At 33.7% G+C, this 25,664-nt stretch overlaps 1 protein-coding gene across 1 annotated transcript; it reads left to right on the top strand.

Moving 5' to 3' along the window:
• The first annotated feature begins 935 nt into the window (after positions 1–935).
• LOC148612162 (nose resistant to fluoxetine protein 6-like) lies at positions 936–24,677 on the top strand. The gene is made up of 15 exons (XM_088593341.1): positions 936–1,489; positions 5,704–5,858; positions 6,636–6,726; positions 8,344–8,437; positions 10,701–11,047; positions 11,868–12,035; positions 12,731–12,827; positions 15,234–15,326; positions 17,547–17,712; positions 17,966–18,045; positions 19,048–19,152; positions 20,282–20,405; positions 22,035–22,221; positions 22,787–22,929; positions 24,062–24,677. The coding sequence occupies exons 1-15, from the start codon at positions 1,102–1,104 to the stop codon at positions 24,182–24,184; spliced, it is 2,361 nt and encodes a 786-aa protein (XP_088449467.1). The 5' UTR covers positions 936–1,101; the 3' UTR covers positions 24,185–24,677.
• Positions 24,678–25,664: the final 987 nt, after the last annotated feature.

Raw genomic sequence — 25,664 nt, 5'->3', positions numbered from 1 at the left:
ACTCTAGCAAAATTTTACCCCATTTTTTAAACCCCAATCGAAAGGCTGCTCAATAACTAATATTTGAATCTATTATACCAGAAACATAAATCGACGTTTCTCGTCATTCATTGATACGGCTTCAGTTTAAATGTTTTCGTAAATTTGACTGTTGCTTTTTGCTGTGCAGTTCCACACATAATGTATTCTTTTGATTGTTTATTCATGCTTACTCTAAATACATTGTAGCATGCACCCTATGTAATGACTGTCAGAATCTGTCAGGAACTCTTCTAATCTACGTATAGGTTCTACCTAGAACAGTTTCTGACAGGAGGGTGTCAGGACCCATGACAGATTATGACAGAGCTTGTCCAAAGCCCTGGCAGACCCTGACAAGGTGTGTCGCGGGTCAGAACAGTTTTTGACAGTTTAGAACTGTTCTATGACGGCGAATCCTGACATGATTGAAGAGAGGTTAGAAGTGATCGCAACTGTATATGTACATGTAGATCACGCTCTGTATTCATTTTTTGTTGTTAATTTTCTGTCAATTCGAACGCACGTATGGAAATATCGAAATAAACTATTTTTATTATCCTCAGCTGATAGCAAGTTTTCTCTGCGAAAACGGCCAAGGCGAGGCCGCTGTATTTTTCTTCAATTTTTTCAACGTGTTTTTTTTTTAATCCAATTTATATGCCATTTATCAGTCCATCTGCTTTTAAGTTTACACATGTATTTTTAGACACATTTTAAAGTCCTGTACATATTCATATGAAGTATCTGAAACAACATTATTTATGTGATAAATGTTATACAAAATTGCTGATCTCGAAAGTTAAACTCTTCGCCGGTATTCACACAGTCTTAGATAAAGTGGGCCAACGCTTTGGAAACACAAACTCGCGGTCAAAATTAAGCTCGATCGTGATATCATCGTGATTTTATGCAATATAATTGATAGTTACTGTAGATAATACACATCCACATAAGTTAACACAGGCATTATACAAAAAGGACTTGGAGCAGACAGGGTCAGTGATCGGGTTTCCATTTCATACAAACAGCAGCCGTGAATAGCGGAACTGCAAAAGATAAACTACGCTACTAACAGTTAGCATGAAGATGAAGTGGCTTCAGAAAGCATTAATTGCAGTACTCTTTATCGGATTTAACAGCGGACAGGATACTTATTATGATATAATTTACAAAAAGTTTGGAGAACAACTGGACTACGTATACAAGAGCGGGTTTAATCAGAATCAAACTTTCAGTCATGTCCATCCAGAGTTTTTAGACCCGAAAAAGCTTTTGCAAAATTTACAAGATAATGGAGATGAAATTTCTCCGAAAGAATCTGAGCTCTTTGATGCCTTAATTCCTGATGATGATTCAATGATGGTGACATCTCCAGCACCTGACCTTCCAGAAGTGTCACCTTTATGTTGGAACCATACACAGCGTATGTTAACAGGACTTACTACAAACCAAAATTGGGCAAAAGAAAGTAAGTACAGATATGCATACTCTTTCATGCTTGCTTCCTAAAACCAAATACCTGGTTGACAAGTGTGTTTTATTCGCCCTTAACATTCAAAGCATACACGCATGTGTATGTGCATATATGTACTATTTCTGTTAATACACCTAATTTGACATTCTGGGTGAACTAGTTAGCCAATTGAAATAAATACACACATTCGGGGGGGGGGGGGCGTTAGCTCTGCCGACGCACCAATATTTCAACAACGTTTGACCATTAAATCTGAATGCAGTGAAGTAACCTGAATAATCCAAAACCTGCCTTAATCTGACAGTAATGTCCATGTATATCATTTCAAATGTATTTTGAGCTTTGGTTAACCGAGCGGATTCTTAAGTCCAAAGATATTCGTTAAAGAGTAATCAAGGAAACCAAGGTTATGGCGGTAATCAAAAGAATAAAATCCAGGGACAAAGACCAGACATGGAAAACAGACATGCACAATAAAGAACATAAAGTAACTAAAATCATACATACAAAGTAACAAAAGCAAATGAGTAACTCGGACTCCACTAAAAACTGGGAGCATGGACCAAATGGGTTTCACAGTACTATAAAAAAAAATTACATTTTTATGGCCATTGTTTGTTAACGTCTGTTTCTGTGTAGTGTTTGTTTTTTAAGTCATAAAAAATGAAATAAATTCTAATTAAACGAAATTTTGTTGTGTTTTGTAAATATTTTTTAATTGGTTAATCGCTATTTTAGTTAGTACAGCAATTTTATTTCCTACCAATAGAATAATACGCCAAGTGTAAAGAGGAATTTAGATGAGATAGAAAAGATAGAAGACGAATATCATTTTGTTTTAAATGCCAAATTGGATTGATATTTACCGACAAGATATCATTATTTACATGTACATCTATTTGAACTTCATTTCAATTAGGGGACGACCATTTTAACTTCAGCATGGGGTGGGACTTCGGATCAAAATGTTTATTCTTACCATCAGATCATTATATTCATAATTGTAAAAGCACAATATTCGGATTATAGTGATCTGAGGATCAAACCATTCCTTTTTTCCATCTTCAAGCACAAAATATTTCATTTTCAGATTATTCCATCCCTGAATTCGTTATAGACATAATCACTGATTAACTCCATAGTAATCTAAACTGCCGTTACTATATAAAATTGTTAACCCGGCCATAATAAAAAAAACTATCCCAATACAAAAAACCCAGATTTTTCAATATTGGCCAGGCTGTGAACCGTGTCATTCGGATTTTTTTTACTTCAACGTTCGGAACTTTACTTGAAGCGAGCTACACAATTTCAGGAATATTTTTTTGATTTTTTAGAGTTTAGAACATAGAACATAAGCGGATGAAATTTGGATAAGTCCATGAAATCAAAGAAAAGATCAACAAAGTAACTTTGCATTGTTGGATGGTAATACGGCACATTTTAATGCAAATGATGATCTTTCATATTATCCTTTTTAAGCTATAGACCTTATACGTAACTAAGGAGGTTATAAAAGTCTACATGACAACAGTGGCTCCTTTAATTACTCTTAAGACAAACATAAGTTTAGGGAAAGTTACGTGGAGGTAATTGTATAAGTGTACATTATTTTTTTCAAAATGATTAAGGCATTTAAGCTACATAAAATGATGGTTAAAACCTGTAGTTAATCAGAATTGTAAAGTCATAGTCTTCGGGTCGTCATATTGACCTTCGGCATTTCTTCAAACCAATATGACCAGCCTTAAACGTATAAGCCAATATGAAAATCACTACGTAATGATACCATATAGTACGCATTTTCTAGCCCGGACTTGACTTTTTATGAACAACTCGGCGGGTGTTTCTAGAAAAGCAGAGGGCGCTTACCCTACCGGTGCACCTGATCCATGCTCCCAGTTTTTAGTGGAGTCCGGATTGCTCATTTACTTTTGTTACTTTGTATGTATGATTTTAGTTACTTTATGTTCTTTGTTATGTATGTCTGTTTTCCATGTCTGGTCTTTGTCCCTGGATTACATTCTTTTGATTACCGCTATAACCTTGGTTCCCTTGATTACTCTTTCTAAACTTCGTTTATTGTTAGAAAAATCTTTCTATAATTGCATTTGTTCTGTTGTGCATTTAAAGGCTAATCACTTCTTGAAGTTCCTAAGAGCTGTACTTGCCTTAGATTTTAAGGGCCTTGAAAAAATTTTGACTCGGGCTTTTCAAAAAAGAATTTACCTTGAAAGTTTGGGGGAAAATATATTTTGATCCTTTCAAATCACTCTGATTCGAGCATAATGCTTTTACATAATGAAATTAAATAAATTGGTTCGATATTATTTGTGAAATATTAATATCTCGGACACTCCCCTCATTATCAAGTGATCGTCTCCAAAGAGAATGAAATATTCTTATACAAGAAAGATCTGCATCTGTTCATTCGTAAAGTTGTTGTGTTTTGCGTAATTATTCCGATAAATCCAGTATTTCAAAAATACTAAATCTATCTAGCTTAGCTAGATCCTTTAATCTCAGTTTCCGCTACATAGATGACGTATTATCTTTAAACAATTTGATACATCGCATCTACCCCAAAGAACTTGAGATAAAGGATACTACAGACACTGTGAAGTCAGCCTAATAACTTGACCTACTGTTAGAAACCGACGGTACAGAAAAACCATTGACCAACTTTTACGACAAACGTGATGACTTTTCATTCAGAATTGACAACTTTCCTTTCATCTGTGGCAACATCCCTTCAGCACCTGCGTATGGAGTTCATATCACAACTCATACATTATGCCAGAGCTTGCCGAAACTACTTTTTGTATCGCGCTAGAATTCTAACAAATAGGCTTTTGGAACAGGATTATGTTGCTACAAGATTAAAGTCATCACTACAGAAATTTTATGGTCGTCATCATCAACTCGTGGATCGTTACGGTGTACCCATCTGCGCTATGAAAGCAGATTTGTTCAGCGTGTTATAGTTTTCCTTACCTCTTTCGACTACCCCAGACTTGACATTTTATGAGCAACTCGGCGGGTGTTTCTAGAAAAGCAGAGGACCATTACCCTACCGGTGCACCTGGTCCATGCTTTAGTGGAGTCCGAGTTGCTCATTTGCTTTTGTTACTTTGTATGTTTGTATTTAGTTACTTTATGTTCTTTGTTGTGCATGTCTGTTTTCCATGTCTGGTCTTTGTCCCTGGAAAACACTCTTTTGGCTTACCGCTATAACCTTGGTTCCCTTTATTACTCATTAAATAAATCTATTTTCTTTGGATGGATGAAATCACATATAAAATCCCATTTTTTTTCTTTGACACTCGATTTTCATGAAATATTGAACAGACATATTATCATGGCAGGCTGGGGTATTTGAGAAAAAGTACCCCTTCCTGTCATAATTTACTTGTTTAATTATACCGAATTTCAATTTACGTTACCTTGAGCAATGAGTCAAAAGAACTTCCGAATATTTGAATAAGACCGTAGCTCCTTTAATTGATAGTTTAGATTAGGAAACAGAAAATTAAGCTAAGTTGGATTATGGCATGTTGCTATTTGGTCATAAAATTGATAATAATAACGATACCGACATCGACATACTTCGATAGCAAAATTGAGCTCAATAACGGGAAACTTTCAAGAAAAAGAAGAATGTAACACGCGCATTTCGTTTCTAAATCGAAAAGCTAAATCTCAAGAGCAAAAACTTCAATATTAAAGACACCCCAGTTACTCTGGTCCAACTTTATGTAACCTATGAACAACTGTATGAACCCCCCCAAAAAAAAACAAAACAAAAAACAAAACAAAACAAAACAAAACAAAACAAAACAAAAAAAAAAAAAAAACTTGTAGTTTGTTATTACTGTATTTAAAGTGCTTTTTTTTGTGTGTTTAATTTGGTAATTTAGTAATATGCATCTCTTAAATTGTTTAAGGAGGTAGACCTAAGGTATAGGACACAACTCATAAAAATCATTGGAACGTTTGTATTCAGCATTTTACATCAATATCATGTAAGCATCAAAGTAACTGGACTAATTTCATTCGGTTTCAAATGAAAGCTTGACAGGCTATGGTGAAATTGAATATGGTACAAACATATCACTGACTTCATGAATTATGGCCCTTACCCTAAGTCTACCTCCTTAAGCATAGAGGTAACTCTCATTGAAATATGACTTTCAAACCTTTTATTTTAGTGTTGGATGCTTTTGGAAGGCCTGGGTCGCTTCTTCTTCAAAATATGCAGAGTGTATACGTCGGCAACTTCGAAGAATGTCAAGCGGTCAAAACGGCAGACTTTTCTGGACAGTACTGCCTTTCAAAGATTAAGATAGCATCCGTCTTCAATCCGGTGAGAAACTTATTTTCAATATTGTACATGACAAAAAGAACAAAAATAAAATACAACAACAAAAGGAAACAAAACACATAACAAAATATTACCATAATTTCGTAATTCTTATAACTATGCCCAGAAATAAAAAAAAATGCATCGCAGACCTTATAATATTATAATGAAACTGGTGATCAATTCAAAATGAAATAACTTCATTTATGTAAATTATTATGATAACACTTCAGCAATTATACATAATTCCTGCTTAATAATTTAGTAAGTATACATAATTCCTGAACATGTCAGTAATTTTAAATAATGTCTGAAAATATCAGTAATTATATATAATTTCTAAACATGCCAGTTTTCATACATATTTACTGAAATTTTCAGTTATGGTATATGAATATAATTCCAAATTATACACTTTTATTGTAACATATACAAATGTATACACGAGAAAAATTGGAAGTATTCACTTTTGCAAAACCTTATTGTAATAATATGCATGGCGTCGTTGCGTCACCATCAACGCCCCCAACATACTAGCATGTGCACGTAAACAGTGGATCTAAGGTTGGCATGTGAGGCACAATAAGGGGCAGTGGTAATCTAGGGGAAGGATTTCGGGACTGAAACCCCTTCTCCTCTTGTGGAAAAAAATGAGTAAATAATGAGCAGAATAGAGCCTATGATTTCATTAAACCCACAATTTTTAGATAGGAACTCCTCTTATAATCTGATTTTTTCAACTAATCAATGTATTTTCTGCTTTTACTTTCTATTTTAAAGCTGACGCAGAAACAAGGTTTAGAGTTGGAACTTGGAATTTGTATGCCCAGTAGTTGTTCGATGACCGACAGTAAAAATATGCTAAACAGCAGTATGTATATGCTTTAATTAAAAGCAAGATTACTGTGATTTGGAACAAGGAGCAGGCTATTCATAATTCGGAAACAAAAACTCGACTAAGAACACAGATAAAACACAATATGAAAACAAAAATAAAGCAGAATACATACACTGTCGCATAAACTAATGAATAAATTAGCAACCTTGGCTACACTAAAATCTTTGAGTATTAAGTGTCAGTCTCTGTAAGAATCAGGCAGTGAAACCAGGTACGATAAAACCACTATTTTGAAAATTCAGTTTGACTATTTGCACCATCAGAATCAAGGAAAGAAACAATTTATCATTTCACTTTATGAGTTATATTTTCATTAAAATGCACTGAAAATGAACATTTCAAGAGCAGATAACTTCTATTATTCTATTAAACAAATAGACCAAATCCAGTGATGCAGAGATCAAAAAAGTGAAATTATAGTGTGGAATATGTCAGGATTTGACATGTATGTTGATGAATTTACCCATTCTGCTTGATTTTTTAGAATGACTTTCACTTGAATTTGATCAGTACATCACTATGGCAAAAAGTACACTATGGACACACCGAGTCTAATGGCGGAGAAGGCAACACAATAACAAAAATCACGACTTGAATCTGAGGAAACATAAATTGTCCTAGTAGCATATTTGTAGCTAATCTAATTAAAATAAGACCTATTAATTGTCCCATTCAGTCACAGCATGTAGGACCTCAGAACTTTTCATTCTACTTCCTGTTCTGATGACCTTCCTGATCGGGCAATCAGATTTCATTTTTCATTATTCAAAGGAAAAACCCGAGGATTCTTGAAAGATCATCTGAACAGAAAGTAGAATGGAGTCTTTATTTGCAACAAGGAATAGAACAATCCGTGTAGCTTCGACAAAATGTCTTTTTTAACGCATGCGCTCTATAAGCAGGGATTAATAGTAACGTTGTCATAGAAAATGCAATATTGACGAAAGTCGTCGCGTTTGTCGAATAAAGGAGTCTTAGACCATTTTAGTTCTACGAAGTTGTAGTATGTGATGTGATGTGATTATATGCAATGAGGTGAACATTTTGTTTCGAATTTATTTGTGATCTGCTATGATTTTGTTTTGATTGAGTATAAAATGCGTTTCTTGTTCATTTTAATGATCGTCTGTAAAAAGTGTTACTATGCAAAAAGTCAATTTCTGTGCTGTGTGTGTAACTCATTGTTTAAGTGTCAGTCTCTGTTAGAATCAGACATGAAACATAGTATAAAAACCAACCACTTTAAAAGTGTAATTTGTCGATTTGCAACATCAGAATCAACAGAAAAGTACAAGATTAATTAACCATATCATTTTGGTAAATTGAGTTATATTTTCATTGAAATGCACTGAAAATGAACATTTCAATAACTCTGACAAAATCGTCATTTTCCTTACATTCTATTGAACAAATTCTGAACAAGTCCAGCGATGTAGATTTAAAAACAATTCTTACAGGGGTCAAATAGCGAAATCATCTTTGAGTGAATTCATATTGTCAAATTGGTGGGCTTTTGACATGCATGTTTCTGATATTTCCCATTTGACCTGATTCTACGATAACTTGCGCTTAAAAATATGTTTATTCTAGCTGTGTCCAGTCTGACCAACAACACAGCTTTTGTTACCGGGGGAACATGTCAAAAACCAGAAATTCCATTTGATACTAAATCTATTCTTGCATTGTAAGTAAACTCTGTATTTAAATTGTTTTACTATCAAATACATGTATGTGTATTAAAAAAAAACTGAAAACGATCTTGAATAGGGTATAATATAAAAGCTATACATATTGCGGAATGGTAGCGGACTTTTCGAGAAATTAAAAAAAAATTTTTGCGTTTCCGGATTAACGGTGATCGGTTACCCTTTCAAATGATCAATCTAAATAAAAGTGTAGGAAGTACGCAGGTTTTTTTCTGTAATAACATTTGTCCAATATTCCCCTTTTTAATCGGTTATATCGCGAAGTGAAGAAAACATTTCTCTTTCGGAAGATAATAATTACTTTCAATTTTAATAAGAAACAGAGTTAAACTATGTAACAAGCGAATGTTGACTTAGGCCGGAGAAAGTAAAATGCTCTGTTTTTTCTGAAATAGCGTGAAATTGTGAGTAAAGGGGTTTCTTAACAGGAACTAGAAAAGTGAAGTAACTTCTTACGTTTACCTCAAACAGAGCTTAAGTTCAACATTTTCCCCTTTATCTGAACATTCTTAGCTATATTTTGCGGCCATGCGGTAAAACCCACAGACCTTGGGACCAGGATTTTTGTTATCACGAAATATATCATATTGTCATTAAATCATTTTGTTTCCAAGTCTGCGAAAAACTGGACAGATCATAAACAGCATTAAATAGCAAGCGGACATGTCGGAGAGCACATGTATAATAACTCAAATATGGAAACAAAATGATTTAATGATATTTTTTTGTGATAAAAAAATCCTGGTTTCAATGGCCTGTGATAAAAACCTTTATTTTCAAATTTTATGACTATTTTTTTTAAGAATGAATGTATTAAATAGACTGCAAAACTAATTCAGACTTTTAAATATCTTGTCCAGATAATCATGACATTCTCTGAGGCATTTTTTTAAAATTATGACGTTTACGCCTCACTGCAAATCATATGCATATGTAAAGTACTGAAATTACGAATGCAAGTCGCTAACAATATTAGCGACTTAAAAATCAAAAACTGTAGTCTTGTAAGTCGCTAATCGTCAAATATTCTATGGCACTGATTTTGACTTGCTTTCAACATCTTGTTAATAAATAAATAAAATAAAATAAAATAAAATAAAATAAAAAACCTAAATAGTCTGATATTGATAACTCACAAAAAGTCCGATGACCGAAATTTCGACTTGTAATCTGATTGCGCCATGCACATTCTTAGGAGTCATTTGTTGGTCCTTTTCTGTTGTAAATGTTCCCAAATAGTTTTTCAATTAATTAAATTAAAAAATAATGGTTGTTTTTCAAATATGTATATTTGAATATGTGATATAGTTTTAGTATAAAGAAAACGAGAAAAAAATGTCGAATTTCTCAACCAGTTGAAGCGAAGTTTCAAGTGTGACCTCCAGTTTTGCGCGAATTACTAAGTGTGCTCTAAGACGGTCTTGGCTATAAGCCAAATGAAAGACATGATTATACATGATTCCGTTGTAAATTTACCGCAGTGACTTACAGATTGGCTTTTTTTTAATTATCGCTCATTTAGTTTCATTTGTGGTATTTTATGTTCGCCGAAAGTCCGTAACTAACCACCGCCAGTCCGGCAAAATAGAAAAATGCCGAAAAGTCCGTTACCTTTCCGCACTGTGCTATAACCCCTTCCTGATTTACTATCATGTATCACTCCGCCAATGTCTATTATACATTTACCTCTGCAATATTCAGTACGAAACCCCTCTCCTTTGACAAAATACGTTGGAAAGATTTTCACTGATTCCCAATGAGCAGTGGTAAGTCTTGTAAAATAGGCGCTATGTTGTCTTCTAATCCGTCAATGGATAAGATTTTATATTATTTATTTATTTAATAATAATTTGGAAATCATTGGCTGCGTTGAGATGTATTAAGCCTTCTCAGAGGAATGTCTCACACATTCTCCTCACCGAATGAGACTTCACCCATGATAGTAACATGGCGGTGCACCGTAAACAAAAAGAATGAGCCCCGTGCATCATAGGCATAGCATAGAATCATATTATTTATGAATCCTTGGAACAATGATTCATGGATATTAATCATAAGTCAATGTAAAGAGTTGTTTTCAACGAAATTATAATTAAGGTATGAAATGTGATTGTAAAACTATGCGTTTCGATACTCTTTAATACGCTATTATAGTTCCACTTTGACTTGCGCTGTCCAAGAAGTTCATGAAAGACGATACTTTTCATTTTAGAGTTTGTACATTTCCCACTCTGATTTCAGGTCAGTGATATCCGTTTTGGCTGCCTTTGTTGTCATGGGGACGATTTATGATGTCGTAATTCGTCACCTATCAAAAAGTCGGAAAAACACTTATGAAATGTCACATTCGGAAAAGAATGGTGAAATATCAAATGGCGAACTTAAAAATTCATCCAGTAACCCCCCAAGTTACACAGAAAAAGACATGGGGCAGACGAATGGAGGATTTGACTATACTCGTAATGACACCAAAGATACAAAGACAAATGGTGTCTCTACGACTGGCAGTGAATTGAAGTACAAACTGAGTGATCCAGCTATAATCAACGTACCAGAGGCCAACAAGACATCGGACATTTACAGACCAGGTACTCACAAAATACAGTAACACTCAAATTTAAACATAAGGCATTATCAAATAGGACAGAAACAACCATGATATACCATACTGAAAAAAACAGCGGTGGCGGATCGAGTGGGAGGGTGCTTTGATTTGACACTTTTTTATGGAAAAATTTGTTATTTTCATGTGTAAAATTGACAAAAAATGGAAAATAATGTCCTAGTACCCCGCCTTTTTCCGAGGAAAACTTGGTGGTATCCCTCAATTTAAAAGTGTCTGGATTCACCCCTGGATAGGCATAAAAACTGTACTTCATTATGACTGAAAAGCGAGACTCGTAGATAACAGTGGCAATGTTGTGAAAATTTCCTTAATTGCGTGCAAATTAGCAAAACTGAAAAAATAATAACCAGGCTCAAGCTAGCGAACAATAAGCAAATTTTGTTTCAAATAAAGGAATTTGAAATGCATTAGAAGTACTTGCATAAACACAATAGTGTCAAAAATTTCATCACGAAATCATCCAATGATACATAAATGATATGAAATAAAATGGCATAGTCCGTAGTCGGTTTGTTATGTTTATGGTTTTAAGATATTGGAGATTCTCAGTGCTTTCTTATTGTTCACTAGCTTGAGCTTGGTAAAATAATAACCTGGATCCGCCCTAGGACAAGCAAGCCAAAGTCTTGTTAGATGTCTGATATTTACAAATGTAAATTGTTCTATATATGACATATGAAACATGAAAAACACTACATCGCATTACCGACTTCAGTTCCAATATCCCAATATTATTTGTATTAATCATGAACGCATTTACAGTACTTGTGAAAACGTTTCAGGTACACTAGGGAAGTTATTGTTGGCATTCTCGGTCTATACAAATGGTCAGAAGATACTTAGTGCAAAGCAAGGAGGAGGGACTGTAACGGCTATAAACGGGATCAGGTTTATAAGTATGTCATGGGTGATATTAGGCCACACCTATGCATTTGGATTTACATCTGCAAGTAAGTATAATAGTGTAAGGTCTTTTGAAGACAAACTTTTAAAACAGTTCGTTCATCGTACAAGTGTAATGGTTGCAGACAAGCGAGTACAATATTACAGTAGAGGAACAATGAGTTATCTTCCTTTGGTGATGAATTCATAACCCGAATGATTTAGTCGTTAAATTCCGCCGGCCTCCGATTGCTCCTTATTAGGTACTCCGACTGAATTATTCGAGCGTTTCATATAATTTTTATCTCGAATTACTGACGCTTAAAAATTCTGATAACATTTTGAATAGATTTCATGGAAAGTAATAGCACTTGATATTTCCATTAAAATTTAGAGATCCTGTGTCAACGAAACATCATATAACCTATCGAAATATGTTGGGCCCGTGCATCAATTTAGAATACTACTGGAGTTGCGTTGGAATACAGGAAAACCTGTCTAAACCAGAAGATTGCTTTTAAAAGTCCCCTTATTTCATTTAAAATGTTTTTCGATCACGTGCCTAAACCGAACAAAGTTTTAAGTCCTCACGGGATTTGGTTTAGAAAGGTTTCACTGTACTGTCTTGGAATCTTTTTGTACAGTTGAAACAAAAATTGTTTCAAGGTCTGTTCTTTTTTTTTCTAATCACTTTGCTTACCATCCAATAGCAAAATATCTTTGAAACCGTTCTAATATCTTCATCAACATTCCAAATTTTCAGGCAATGCATACAGAATATATGGAACGTTCATAAAGAGGAAAACTTTCATGGCTATCGTAAATGCTGAAGTTTCAGTGGATACGTTCTTCGCTCTGAGGTAAATTATCTCTTTTTCTCTATCAGTTTGAGTGGGTGCAGTAAAAAATTATATGCATTTGATGCTAAAAAAACTAGAAAAACTGAGAGCAAGCTTATGAATAGATACAGAAATCTAAAAAAAATCCTCAGACATTAAAGCTGATGTCGCCTCAGTCTGAAATTAAATCCCACGATACGGCATACCTATATAAAGCTGCCCCACTATCAAGTGGTTGATGTAACTAACTTTAGAGAGAACAAACATTGGGACAGACAGACGAACAGAGGTGCGGACATCATTATCCCTGTATATCCCCTCATTCAAACACAAACTTGTTATTTAACATAAAACATTAAGCGACTGCATATCGACAATATAAGGAAAATGGATATGGTGAATTTGTCAGAGACAAAAATCCCACCGGGATTGATATTGTCAGCTCAAGGCCGCCCATGGGTCTTCAATGAACGACGAGGAAACCCCCACAGCAGCTGGACCTAATATAAAACAACATTATACACAGGTACAGCGAAATAGTTGCCTCTGTATACCCATGGAACATAAAGTAAACTGAAAGTGAAAACGAAACAAGACATATGCAGAGGCCAGAAACTTCCGACTTGGGACATGCAAGCGTAAAAAAATATGCGGCAGGGTTGATCACAACCCTCCCCTTTTAAAACAGGTCACTGTGGAAAAAATGTAGTACATAATTAAATATACCTAAAATTCAGTTCAAAAAGGTCTGATCCAACGAACGGCAAACAGATGTAATACATTACACCCCGTAATATCATAGTGGGAGAGTCTTTAACCTGTACAAAGAGAAGTCTATGGGACTGTTAGAAAGGTCATACAACTTGGATGTAGTATCAGTCTATATTAAGTACGTGTACTGTAATCTGTAAGAATCAGGCGTAAGGAATTATGCTCAGGAAAAAAAAAGAACGAATTTGACAATGCGGGCACATTTTCATAATTCATAGTCTATTGAAGGCGAAAAGACAGTTCGTTCGCCTTAGAGATGTCAGAGGATGCAGAAAAGCAGAGTTCTAAGTTAAAATAGAATAATAGGGGGAGAGTGATTTATCTCCTTTAGATGAAATCGCAATGCATTTCATATGGTAAATACTGACCCTTAAAAAGGAAATGAATGCCCTTTCTGCATTTCAGATAGCATTTTAAATAAGACTTCATGAAAAGACTTATGTGTTTCCCCTACAGTAACTGCCTAATTCCTCCAGAGAATAGCACTCAATATCAGAAATGAGGTGATTCACGCATGTCAAAAATCTACATAGTTCACTTTATATTTCGTCTGCAGAAACTGTGAAAGTTGGACCACATAATTATACTCGGCGTCACTTTAATAACATACTGTTAAAATTTGAATTAAAATATTTTCTACGACTTTATTGACATCTACCGTCGTTTAAATTGTCTTAAATGACTTGCTCATTCGTTCAGCCAAACGGCTTCTCCCTAAACATTGAATCGTTAAATTCCGGTCAGATTTTAATTCTCGGTGCCAATATTTACATTGTAAAAAGTCGGCCATGTTTACAGTGATCGGGTTGCTAGGAGATGTTGTCTACGTTTAAATGGTTTGTCCAAAAACCGAGGAACCCAGAATGCATTTCGGCGTTATTTCAGATATCTCGGATTTATTTTACGCGAACAACGTACAATACCGAGAAGTTGATCAAGCAGACGATTGTCACCAGAGTTCGACGGGAACTTACGAACTTCGTTTGTAAACAAATCGTCCCGTAGAAACCAACATGGCGGATATTAGTATGGAATTTTCCCGTAAGGATTTGTTACGCATGATTTAAGCTAATAAGCGACTCGTTGGTACTAACACGTCATGCATATAAGCGAACTATCTTCATATTAAACAAAAGAGAGACAACTCTAGCGGTAAGTCCCGACGGTTTAAAAGGTAGAGCTTCAATTCGAAAATGTGTTGTATGTGACGTCGAGTATAGTCTGAGTTTGTCATTTAGTTGTTTACTTGTCAGATAGAAATTGTATAGATGGTACATAAAGAAGGCACTTTGCATCTTAATTTGACACATTTATGAGGTTTCATCCTGACGCAGATCTTTTTACCGAAAGGTTATTTAAACATGCTGTGAGCATCATTTATTCATTGGGGATTTATGCATATGGAATCACCTCAACAAACTTTATTGTCAGATTTTTATGTTGCTTGGCACTTAAATAATGAAATAAAAATATTTTTAAATGCTGAACTGAATAATAAAAAAAAAATCATCGGGCTATTTTTTTTTGCGGCTTTCTGTCAAAAATTGCATGTTTAATTTTAGTGCATCCAGTATGAGAGGCCCCAAATAAACTAAAATAAAAACTACAACCAAAATATTCCAATTTACGGTACACATTCAGACCATTATTTTTCAGTGGTACGTTGTTAACCTATGTTGTTCTTAAACAACTGAAAAATGGGAAAGGCAGACTGAACTGGTGTATGTTCTATTTCCACAGATTTTGGAGGTAAGTCTTTAGAGGGCGACCAATTAACTTAAATTAGGCCGGGAATCAAATTTCAAATGAAAAGCGAAATGGAACCCTAGAACACTTTCAGTTAATACGTCTTTATGAAAAAAAAAAACAAACAAAATATCAATCAAAATAAAACCACAGTAAACGTACAAACAAACAAAAGAAGACTCCTTAAAAGCGGTAAAAAAAAGGCAAGAAAATAGTAACAAAAGAAAACAAAACAACACAACAAACAAAAACAAAATAATCCCACAAACTAAACAAACAAAAAGGAACAGATATTATTGATTATAGCTTTGCCTTAAATTTCAATCAATACTTCTTGTATTAATTTACATTTTGTTAATTTAAAACTTCGACTTTCAAAGTAAAGCAATCAGCACAGTGTACAAAATACCATAATTTATACTTTGTTAATTTAAAACTAAGACATACAAAGTAAAGCAATCAGCATAGTGTACAAAAGACCAACATTTTGTGTAAGAACTTAAAGGTTAAAACTAGAATTCCGGGACAAGAAAACAGAAATACACTATACATAATACAAATTAACTTTAATAATTATCACCGAAAGGATTATTAAGAACAAGCAAATCCTTACTCCAATGGAAAAAAATGGGGTGGGGTGGGGGGGGGGTAATAGCCTTAGTGTTAATTGAGAAAAATTCTATTTCGTCCTAACATTTTAAAATTTCAATACTTTCATTTTGTATTTATTTTGTTACATTTCTGTATATAGTTTTTTTTCTTAGGCGTTCATTATAATTGTTATCCTATATTTTAAATTATATTTGTCCACTATATTTCTATTTATGATAATCGTTACAATTTTCTTGGCAAAGTATTGTATGTTAGGATGAGAGCCAGTATATAGTATTTTATCAAGGTTATAAAAATAAAATGTCTTTTTCTTTTTTCCATTTATTTCCACCACTTCGCTTATTTTCACTACATATATGATTGGCATTAGGGCCCAGTTGTTCAAAACTTTATCCGCATGTTAGTACGCTCCCGTTAATGGTTGTATTATCAACTTGGTTCTACATATTTATGGCCAAAAAAGCATCAACATCCGGTTTGTACCTCCATATTCAGGAGCTGAAAACAGCATCATGGCAGCTTCCTTTGCGTTGACTTAGTAAATGCGATTGAGAACCAATCCAGTATCAGAAAATATTCGCTAGTTTCGATGATTAAATACAAATCGAATCATAACTTTTCCAAGATAGGGTTGGCCATAACAGTCTGCAGTATGGTGCACAGATGTTTAAGAAAATTACGTAATCAATATTACCCCTAATTTTTTGATACTACAAAATTGCGAAACCGATAACGAAACAAAACCAAACGAAAATAATCGGTAAAAAAAAAGAATCGAAATGAAACGATTCGAAAAAATTCACACGAAATAAAAACAAAACAAACGACACAAATCGAAACAGATTGAAATGAAACTTCATGAAATAAAAGAAGTCTTTTAAGACGTTTCGCAATTTATAAGAGCCATGTTTACCTATGCCGGACAATTCGACTCAAAGACATTTCGGACCATGTCACAAAAACACAATTCCTCAGGAATGCAGGACATTTCGGCCTATAGACATTTCAGACCGTGTCAATTAGGATAATGCATTAGGACAATTAAAACCGTATATCATTACAGAACTTACAATATGGGAAGGTTATAAGTATAATTTATCAAGTCAGAGGTGACGAAAATTATCACAGGTGTTTTTAATTAATGTTTCTTCTGGTGCGTTAAAGGTTTCACCTTCCACATATTATTTATCCAATTCACAAGTTGTTAAGATTGTATCACACTTGCCCAGTCAGGCTCAATGCAGCGGCATACGTTTGTTCCGTCTCGTACTAACTGATGCAGACAGGCCTTACGAAATTTTCGGACACTTTCAAATAAAACGCTGTATGACATTTGGATAAATTAAAATGTAAAAATCATTTACTTTTTCCCGACTTTGGAAGATTCTTGCATTTTTTTTAGAGGGCTGACTGCAGCGTCTAGAGTGAATTTCGAACGTCACACGCTGTTATCCAGTGGATTATTTTTTTTCCAGCGGATAAATCACTGAAAAACCGGACCTGGTGCTGCTTAATATTTAAAGAGAAGTGACCATCTTCCGTTCTTATTTCGTGTTGTCCTAGTCCTACTTTGTCTATTCTAAATTTTATTTATATTTTATTTATTCACAGATTGACACCAGCATATATGCTTATACTGATGATACAAGTTACATTGGCGAGGTATTTCGGTAACGGCCCAAGATGGTCACAAAATGGATTTGAGAAAAACTACTGTAAAGATACATGGTGGTGGAATTTACTGTATATCAATAATTTTAAAAGCGGAGCAGATGAGGTTTGTCAACTTTTCGTATTTCACATCGAAATAGCGATGCGTGTATACCGAAGTATATGTGTATATGAATATAGAGATAATGATATATTATTTAAGTCCCTTTCGGGCTTTCGTAGAAACAGACAAAACTGTTTTGATTTGTTAAAAAAATATTATTCTGATTCATTTTCTTTCATATTTAATGATATAATAATATAATTTTCATATCTTGTTTGAACGCATTTTATAGTGGTAAATAAATATCCATTTTCAGTGCTTTGCCCATGCTTGGTATCTAGCCAATGATATGCAGTTCTATGTCATCAGTCCTCCAATTTTATTGGCTCTCTATCAGTAAGTTTGGCGAACATATTTTACATATGCGGTTCAAAATTGTCAGCTGAAAAGGAAAAAAGAATTTTGGTGAATAAAAAGTAAATATAAAACCAATAACACAAAACACCCATGCCCAAAATACAACAAACAAAAGATAAAACAATAATTGCATTAGAGAATTACAGTAATGATGTCATTCCTTAGAAAGTCCAAATAAAATAAAACTTTTCTAAACAAAACGTGAACAAAATGATTATGACGAAATCATTATACTACAGTCATTTATTTTAGACAGTTTAGCTAAATAATAACATTAATGAAAAAACGAATAATAACAGGAAGCAATTCATATTTATTCGGCCTTTTTCTGTAACCAAAAAAAAAATCGTCCTCTGAGAAAAATTATTCCCACTCAATAATAATTCAGTTCCAAATGGACATGCCATGTCATTTTAGCTTTTAAAAATGAAACTGTACATTAGGGATGAACTCGTTGTTATATTACATGTATTATCAAAACATATAAAGTTTAGTACTTCAGTACTAGTCTTTATAAAAATCTGACAGGAGGTGATCCAGGCAAGTCAGAAACCCACCGGATTCAGTTTTATTTCTTGTTCAGAAACAGTTACAGACCACATAACTAGTCTTGGTTTTTCATGTGGTTGTTGCGCTTTTGAGATAAAATTTATAAATTGTACATGTAATTAGCACTTTGCGAGTTATCGTTCTTGATTTTCTGTGATTTGGTTGCTTTTAGTGGGAAATACATGTATGATTTTATCAAAAGTACAGATATGAATACAAAAAGACTTATGTTACCTAAAAATATAGCATCTGATGATCGAAACAGCATTGTTTTTTTCTGTGTGTTCTTCTACACCATGAATCACTTTACCCTAGATGTGTCTGAATTTTATATGGTATGGTACTTATTATTCTTAACCTATTCTCATTCTATACATTCTCCTTGTGCCTGTTATCACACTTGTATAACATTCGCTTTATTTTGTTTTACAGTTCTAAAATAATTGGATCCATTGTGGTTGGCGTTCTTTGGTTGGCGCATGCTATTGGAACAGGAATAATTTCAGCTGAAAACAAACTTGGTGTAAATGCAATGACGTAAGCATTACTTACTTTTTATTTACATTGAGAGTAGTGTTTTATCGAATTTTCACTGTGAAATAAATTTTGATTATTCACTGACTAAAATAAATTCGATAATTTCACATTGGGATAATTACAAAATTTAAAATTCATGTTGAAAATAACAATAAATCATGGAAAAAATCTATAAAATAAATAGGATAATCATTTAGTTATCGTGAATAACAAAAACATTGAAGATTTAACTTGTGATAATATTTTGGTTTTTCAATCTTTCCAATTAATATAATTATACAACGACAAAGCTGACAACAATAAACGTAAACGTCAAGTTTTGTAGAAAGCCTTCATTTACGTTTCATTTACTGTCTCCGAAACTAATGTTGTGTACAAAATTCGCTAACTGTCAAATGTACTCATGCTAAACAAATAAATAAAAACCGGTGGTTTAAGGTAGATCATACCTATTACACTGAGCATTCTTTTCTGTCATCTTACAAAATCATACAGACATGTATATTTTCAATGTTTTATATATAAATAATATTTAAAGTAATGTTAAAACAGTTAGTTTAAATCATTTCTAAGGTATGTTTGGCATAAATAATTGCATGGTAAAATTACATACATTAATCGCATGAAGCCTCTTTAAGAGGATAATTGGCGGGAAATTTTTCTATAGAAATTTAATGGGATATTTTGTTTTTTTTTAATTTAACGAGAAAGATGTGCGGTGTCCCCCAGTTTTTTTGAAAAATGAACAAATTTAGAAAACAAAATTAATCAACCAGTTTTTTTATAGAGTCCCCTTATAATCCATATAATACTTGCCTTTGTTAAGGCTGAATTATCTCGAAAACAAGTTCGGTGACCTATGATTCTAAAATATGTTAAATATAAAACATGTAATCTTCCCCCCAAAAAAATATCTATTAGAAATATTAGGTATGATCTACCTTACGTCTGAGGTCAGAGACAATTTGCAGTAACTTCTTTGTTTCCTTTATTCAATTTTCCTCTAGCAATCATTTTATTAGCATGTTAAACAGCCTCGCTTAAGTTGATTTACGTTCTTCAGTGAAAAGTTAGTAAAACAGCTGTTAAATCATTTTATGCTTACTCAAACTATGCTTGAACTTTTAAGGGGTGGTACAAGCTACTTTGATTTGTACTATCAAAGACCTTACACCAGAATTGGGCCATATTTGGTGGGCATGTATACGGGATACATCTTGTTTACAAAGAATTGCAAATGTCGGATGAATAAGGTAAAACTCAATCTTTTCTGCTCTGTTAATTCATTGTATCTGTTGGTTCCAATTGGATTTAAGAGCAAGCTTAACGTGAATTCGTACAACAAATTGATGTCGTTTTTGGGCAAAATATCGTTCTTCCATATCAAATTTCAAGTTTTAAGCTCTGATTTCCAAGATTAATATCTTTGATTATGACATACATTGTATTGTCTTTTCGATGAAACAGTTTCTTTCAGAAAATCCAGAAAAAAGTAGAAGGCACGACTTTCAAAAATTATTTCAAAGTAATCAATCTCTTGCCAAGTTTTACTAACCTCTAAGAAAAAAAACAATAAGTTGCCCGATGTTAGAGGTGACAGAGATGGGGCTTTTTAAGCCCTCCTCCATATTCGTGGAATTTGAAAACATAGGACTCTCTCTCTTTCTCTCAACGCTAGAAGTTGAAACACTGGTTAAAGTTCGTCATTATCTTTTGACAAACATGGACTCATTTTCACCTCAAATTTTCCTCTGACTACGGACGAAGCATTTGCATCTAAAACTTTTAACTCGTATCTAGAATATTCTGTTTCGCAACTTAAAATCCATAGTTCTCAAAGACGAATTCATGTCGCCAATATTCCACAATTCGCTTCTCATTACTTCCTATATAAAGGAAAGAGTCTGAAAGCGCAGATCGTTACGGGTGCTTTCAAGAGTGCCACTGGACGCCCTCCTGCCATTTCCAAAGGCACAAGACACTTAGAATAATCACGCTGTTCGACCAGTCATTTTGCTTAGGGCAGCTGACAAGTTCGTTGAGCCAATCAACGTCTTAATTATAGCTAATAGTTGGTTTCATCTGTACATCAGAAAACGTCAAAGGCTTCAAAATGGTTTAAGTGGGCGAGACTTATCGAAGGTTAGGTTATCGTTTTCAGGGCACAAACAAAGTGTTATCAATTGGAAGGATTGTCCAGTCAGTGAACATAGTGTTAATGACATGAAAGTAACTTTCCTTTTAGAAACATGCATGTTCTCAGGTGAAAAACAGCTACAAAATCTTAAGGCATATAAGTTACATTAATTAAAAGTAAAATCAAACCAAAAAACTGACCTAACTTTAGCTGTGCTGTTTTTTTTTTCAATTCTACGGATGATGACAAAATAAACTACCACAGATATTCACTTGAAACTGTCATCTTTGGCAGAGTTTATAATTATCACTAATTGTGTATAGGTGATTTTTGTCTTCCCAATTGGAATGGAGATCAGGATCATCTCAAAACATTATCTCAACATTACTGCCCTTGCATGACCGGCATGTCAATTGGAATAGAAATCGGGATAGTCTCAAAACATTATTTTAACCATGTTTATTTTGGCACTCTCTGCAGAATTGACAAAAATGCACAGCAAAGTTAAGTTAAGATTGAAACAAAATGAACTTTAAAATATATCAATAATCTATGTCCAGTCATGTTTTAGATCTGTCTACATGCATAGGTCTGTCAAAGGGCAACTTAAGTGAAATGAAGCTCATTATTGTCAAAAGGTCATTATGAACCTAAATGCATTGAACTCTTATTGACGTTATTGAGTTAATAATTTACAATATATAGGAATAGAAATAAATAATAGATAAAGATGTTTTGTTTTCAGTACTTAGCAGTAGTTTTGTGGTTAGTATTTGCTGTATCAGCTTGTGCGGTTTTGTATGGACCCTACGACGATTTCATTGGAAATAAGATGTCCAACGAACTCGCTGCTCTTTACAATGCTTTGCATAAGACCGTATGGGGAATGGCAGTCTGCTGGGTTATTTTCGCCTGTGCCACTGGATATGGAGGTATTTATCACATGGTAGCTTGGCTTGATATGGACTTATCATTAAACCGTCCATTGTTGACCGTGTATTGTTTCTTTGGAATAGTTGCATAAAACCGACATTTACTATCTAAATGAAATATTGTGTGAACAAGAACGTAAACCGAATTTGGCGTGTATCCAGAATAAAATCTAAAACTGATGCGACACTGAAGTGTATGAAGGGTAATTAAAAAGTTACCGAACAGGAAAAAATCTTGGTAGTAGTGAAATGGAATAGTAAAAAGGATAGCTTATGTGTATGGGACATAATTCGCATTTGCTGTAATTTGCCTAGAAAACAGATTTATATGATATTCTAATTTAAAGAATTAAAGGATTGTTATCATTTTATCAAAACTAAACACCTTTTTGATGAAATTGACACAAAATAAATTAGGAAGATAACAAATTACATAGATGAAAGTTATTTTATTAGTATATTTTATTAACTGTGACACTAAACACTGGAGATAACGTTCTAAAAAGTTCTGCCCCTACAATTGCGCCAAGATGATAGTTTCTCAATTTCTGAATTGATCTTGTAGGTTTTGTGAATACCATCTTGTCATGGAAAGGATTCGTTTCACTGAGTAGATTAACATACTGTGCGTACCTGGTTCATCCCATGATTCAGTATTTCTACTACAATTCTAGAAAACGTCTCCTTTACTGGGACGACCATCAAGTCGTAAGTATAACCGTACTGCAATATGTACCCTACGGAGCTAGCAGCAGAGCCCCAGCAGAGTTGTTAAATTCTTTCCTGGCATCTATAAACCTAATAGGGCTTGTAAGTCTCGTCATATGACTCCGTTGTTCAATGAGAATGGGTCATATTCTACCATTCAATGCAAAGGAATTTGTCATTTTCAGAGCGTTGGTTTCAGTGTATATATGCAAAACATATTTTCGTGTAAAAATACTAATAACAAAGACAAATATCTATTTCCACATCATGAAAGTGTTAAGAAAAAGCGTAAAATAGAAGATTTTGCATTGTAATACAGCGTTTCGAGATCCCGGAAGTAAACAATAAAATGCAGACCAGTCTTCTGATTTCAATACGTTCTACATGAAAAATTCCGATTAATTGCTGTCGATTTAAATTCAAAGAAAGATGGAGATAAGACGCAATTATAAATCCACATTAGTCGTACAACTCTTTTATGATAAGATAAAGTCAACAATTTAGGAGGATTAAAAAAGATTTAAAATATTTTTATTTTCAAAAATTGATTTGAAAAGAATAAAACATATTGTCATTTAATGTAACGGAAGGGTAAATAAAACAAAACCACTTAAGAACAACACCCATATTTCGAAAATTTAGGAACAAGAAAAAGATATAAGAACAAACTAAAAAGGACGGAGTTTTGGGACCTCATATATGTAAATGCTCTGAAATATGAATGGCTCAAAATTGTTCTGTCGGAAATGACGTATGCAGTAAGGAAGTGATTATTTGAAGTGTTAAAGCAGACGCACATCAAGTATTATATAGGAAGTATCGCATATTCCCGTTGGTCGAGACATCAGCGATATCACAACATAGCGGTGCGTTATCAACAAAGTCAAATGTTATTTGAATAAACATTTAGCTCTGCTCGTCATAGGCAAAGCCTAAAATCATATTACAATGAGTTAAGTACAAGAAAATATGAATAAGTGCAGAAGGACACTACCAAACCCTAGTCAATTAATTTTAATTTAATTGCGGACAGTTTCAAAACATCAAGATTTCCTGCAGACGCGTTGTGATTAGATGATTTTTAAATTGTGTGCACAGTACATCAAATTTAATATGTATTCTTTTTTATCAGATTTATGAGTTCTTTGGTCACATGGTTGCTGCATATGCCGTAGCTTTTGTTGCGTCCTTGGCATTCGAGTCTCCGATGATGGGAATTGAGAAAGTAATATTCAAACGAGACAAAAAGAAATAATTTCGAAATTACTCTATATACATTGGAAAAGAATTTACATTACGCTTATTCATATCAATACGTCTTTAAACCATAAAACATTATCTATCTGTAAAAATATGTATATATCTTGAAATGTGTACCTTATAGTTTTTACCGATGTTTATACATGAATTGTCTGATTTTTTATGAAGACTAGTTTTCGATGACAACAAATACATATAGATCTGTGAAAAATATAAAATTTATATATAATAATAGTTATAGAACAAATATGAAAATATAATTTAATCTTATCTTTTTTTTGTATGGTTCGATAGTCACGATTGTAAATATAGAATATAGTTTGTATAATAGTGTTTGATGTATATGTACTACAGTTGGAAATGATATATGATAGACTCTGAGAGAAGCCAAGGGAAGTAGTTAGATCTCTGTGGCTATGTTGCGAATAAAATATGTTGAAACTAATTACATTCTGATATGAATATTTTACATTAAAGGATTCAGTGTTTTTTTTAGTTTGTCATTTGATGTAAAATCAAAAAGGTAGTTCTGAATATGTGCAGGATTCTGTAGTTTTTTTTTATCATATTCGTTTTTTCTTCAGGAAACCCTCAATTAATGATTATTATCAGAAAACAATAGCATCAAAACTTATGATTTTTCAACCCTTTATATTACTATACAAAATATTCAGTTAAAACCCCGACTCAAAAGCATTTACAGTGTTATTATTGCAGAAAAAACGGTACATCTAGACACCGACACGTGGTACTTGGTTGAAATTTGTCAAACTTTATTAAAAGAAATTCTAAATCATCTTCCCAATATACCGAAGATGTTTTCAAAATGCTAGAATTTTTGATCGACAACAAATGTGTCCAGTGTGGTGGAAGCGTTTTTCAACAAAGCAGACATTCCAATTGCGAACATATTGCAGTCCCTGAACTATTCCCTCTCCCTTTGAGGCTGACTTGATCCAAAGGAAAGAACATCGTTAAGCCAGATCCTTTGATATTAGTGTTGCTAAATAGATGACGTACCATTGTTAAACAATCTTAGTTTTGAAGACTTTATACATCGGGTCTACCCCAAAGAACCCCAACACCATAGAGTTTTCACACCACAACTCATGATATGCTACGATCTGTCGTAACTAGGCAGGTTTTTTTGTATAACGCTGGATTCTTACAAGTAGGCTTCTGGAACAGGGTTATGTTGCTACAAGATTTAAGTCATCACTACAGAAGTTTAATGGTCGTCATCATGAACTAGTGGATCGTTACGGTGTAACTATCTGTATCATAAGAACCAATTTGTTTCCCGTGTCATTGTTTTCCTTTCCTCTTTTGTCTATCCGAGAAAGACTTTTTACACCTAGTCCATGCTCCCAGTTTTCTGATGGAATTGCTCATTTTGTTTTGTTTCTTTGCACGTGTCTTGTTTATTTCGTTTTCTTTGTTGTGTGTATCTGTTTTCACTGTCTAGTCTTTTCCCT

The sequence above is a fragment of the Perna viridis genome, chromosome 7, assembly GCF_037379345.1.
Source record: "Perna viridis isolate PV_CMFRI_1.1 ecotype Kerala chromosome 7, ASM3737934v1, whole genome shotgun sequence".
NCBI classification, from domain to species: domain Eukaryota; kingdom Metazoa; phylum Mollusca; class Bivalvia; order Mytilida; family Mytilidae; genus Perna; species Perna viridis.
Note: the sequence above shows the minus strand (reverse complement) of the source record. Positions and strands in the feature narration are given on the sequence as shown.

Bases quoted from the DNA above. Each gene is read 5' to 3' on its own strand.
- LOC148612162 (XM_088593341.1), top strand. From the start codon at position 1,102: ATGAAGATGAAGTGGCTTCAGAAAGCATTAATTGCAGTACTCTTTATC. The intron at 8,438-10,700 runs GTAAGTAAACTC...CTCTGATTTCAG, and splicing joins ACTAAATCTATTCTTGCATT to GTCAGTGATATCCGTTTTGG. The intron at 22,222-22,786 runs GTATTTATCACA...TTGATCTTGTAG, and splicing joins CTGTGCCACTGGATATGGAG to GTTTTGTGAATACCATCTTG.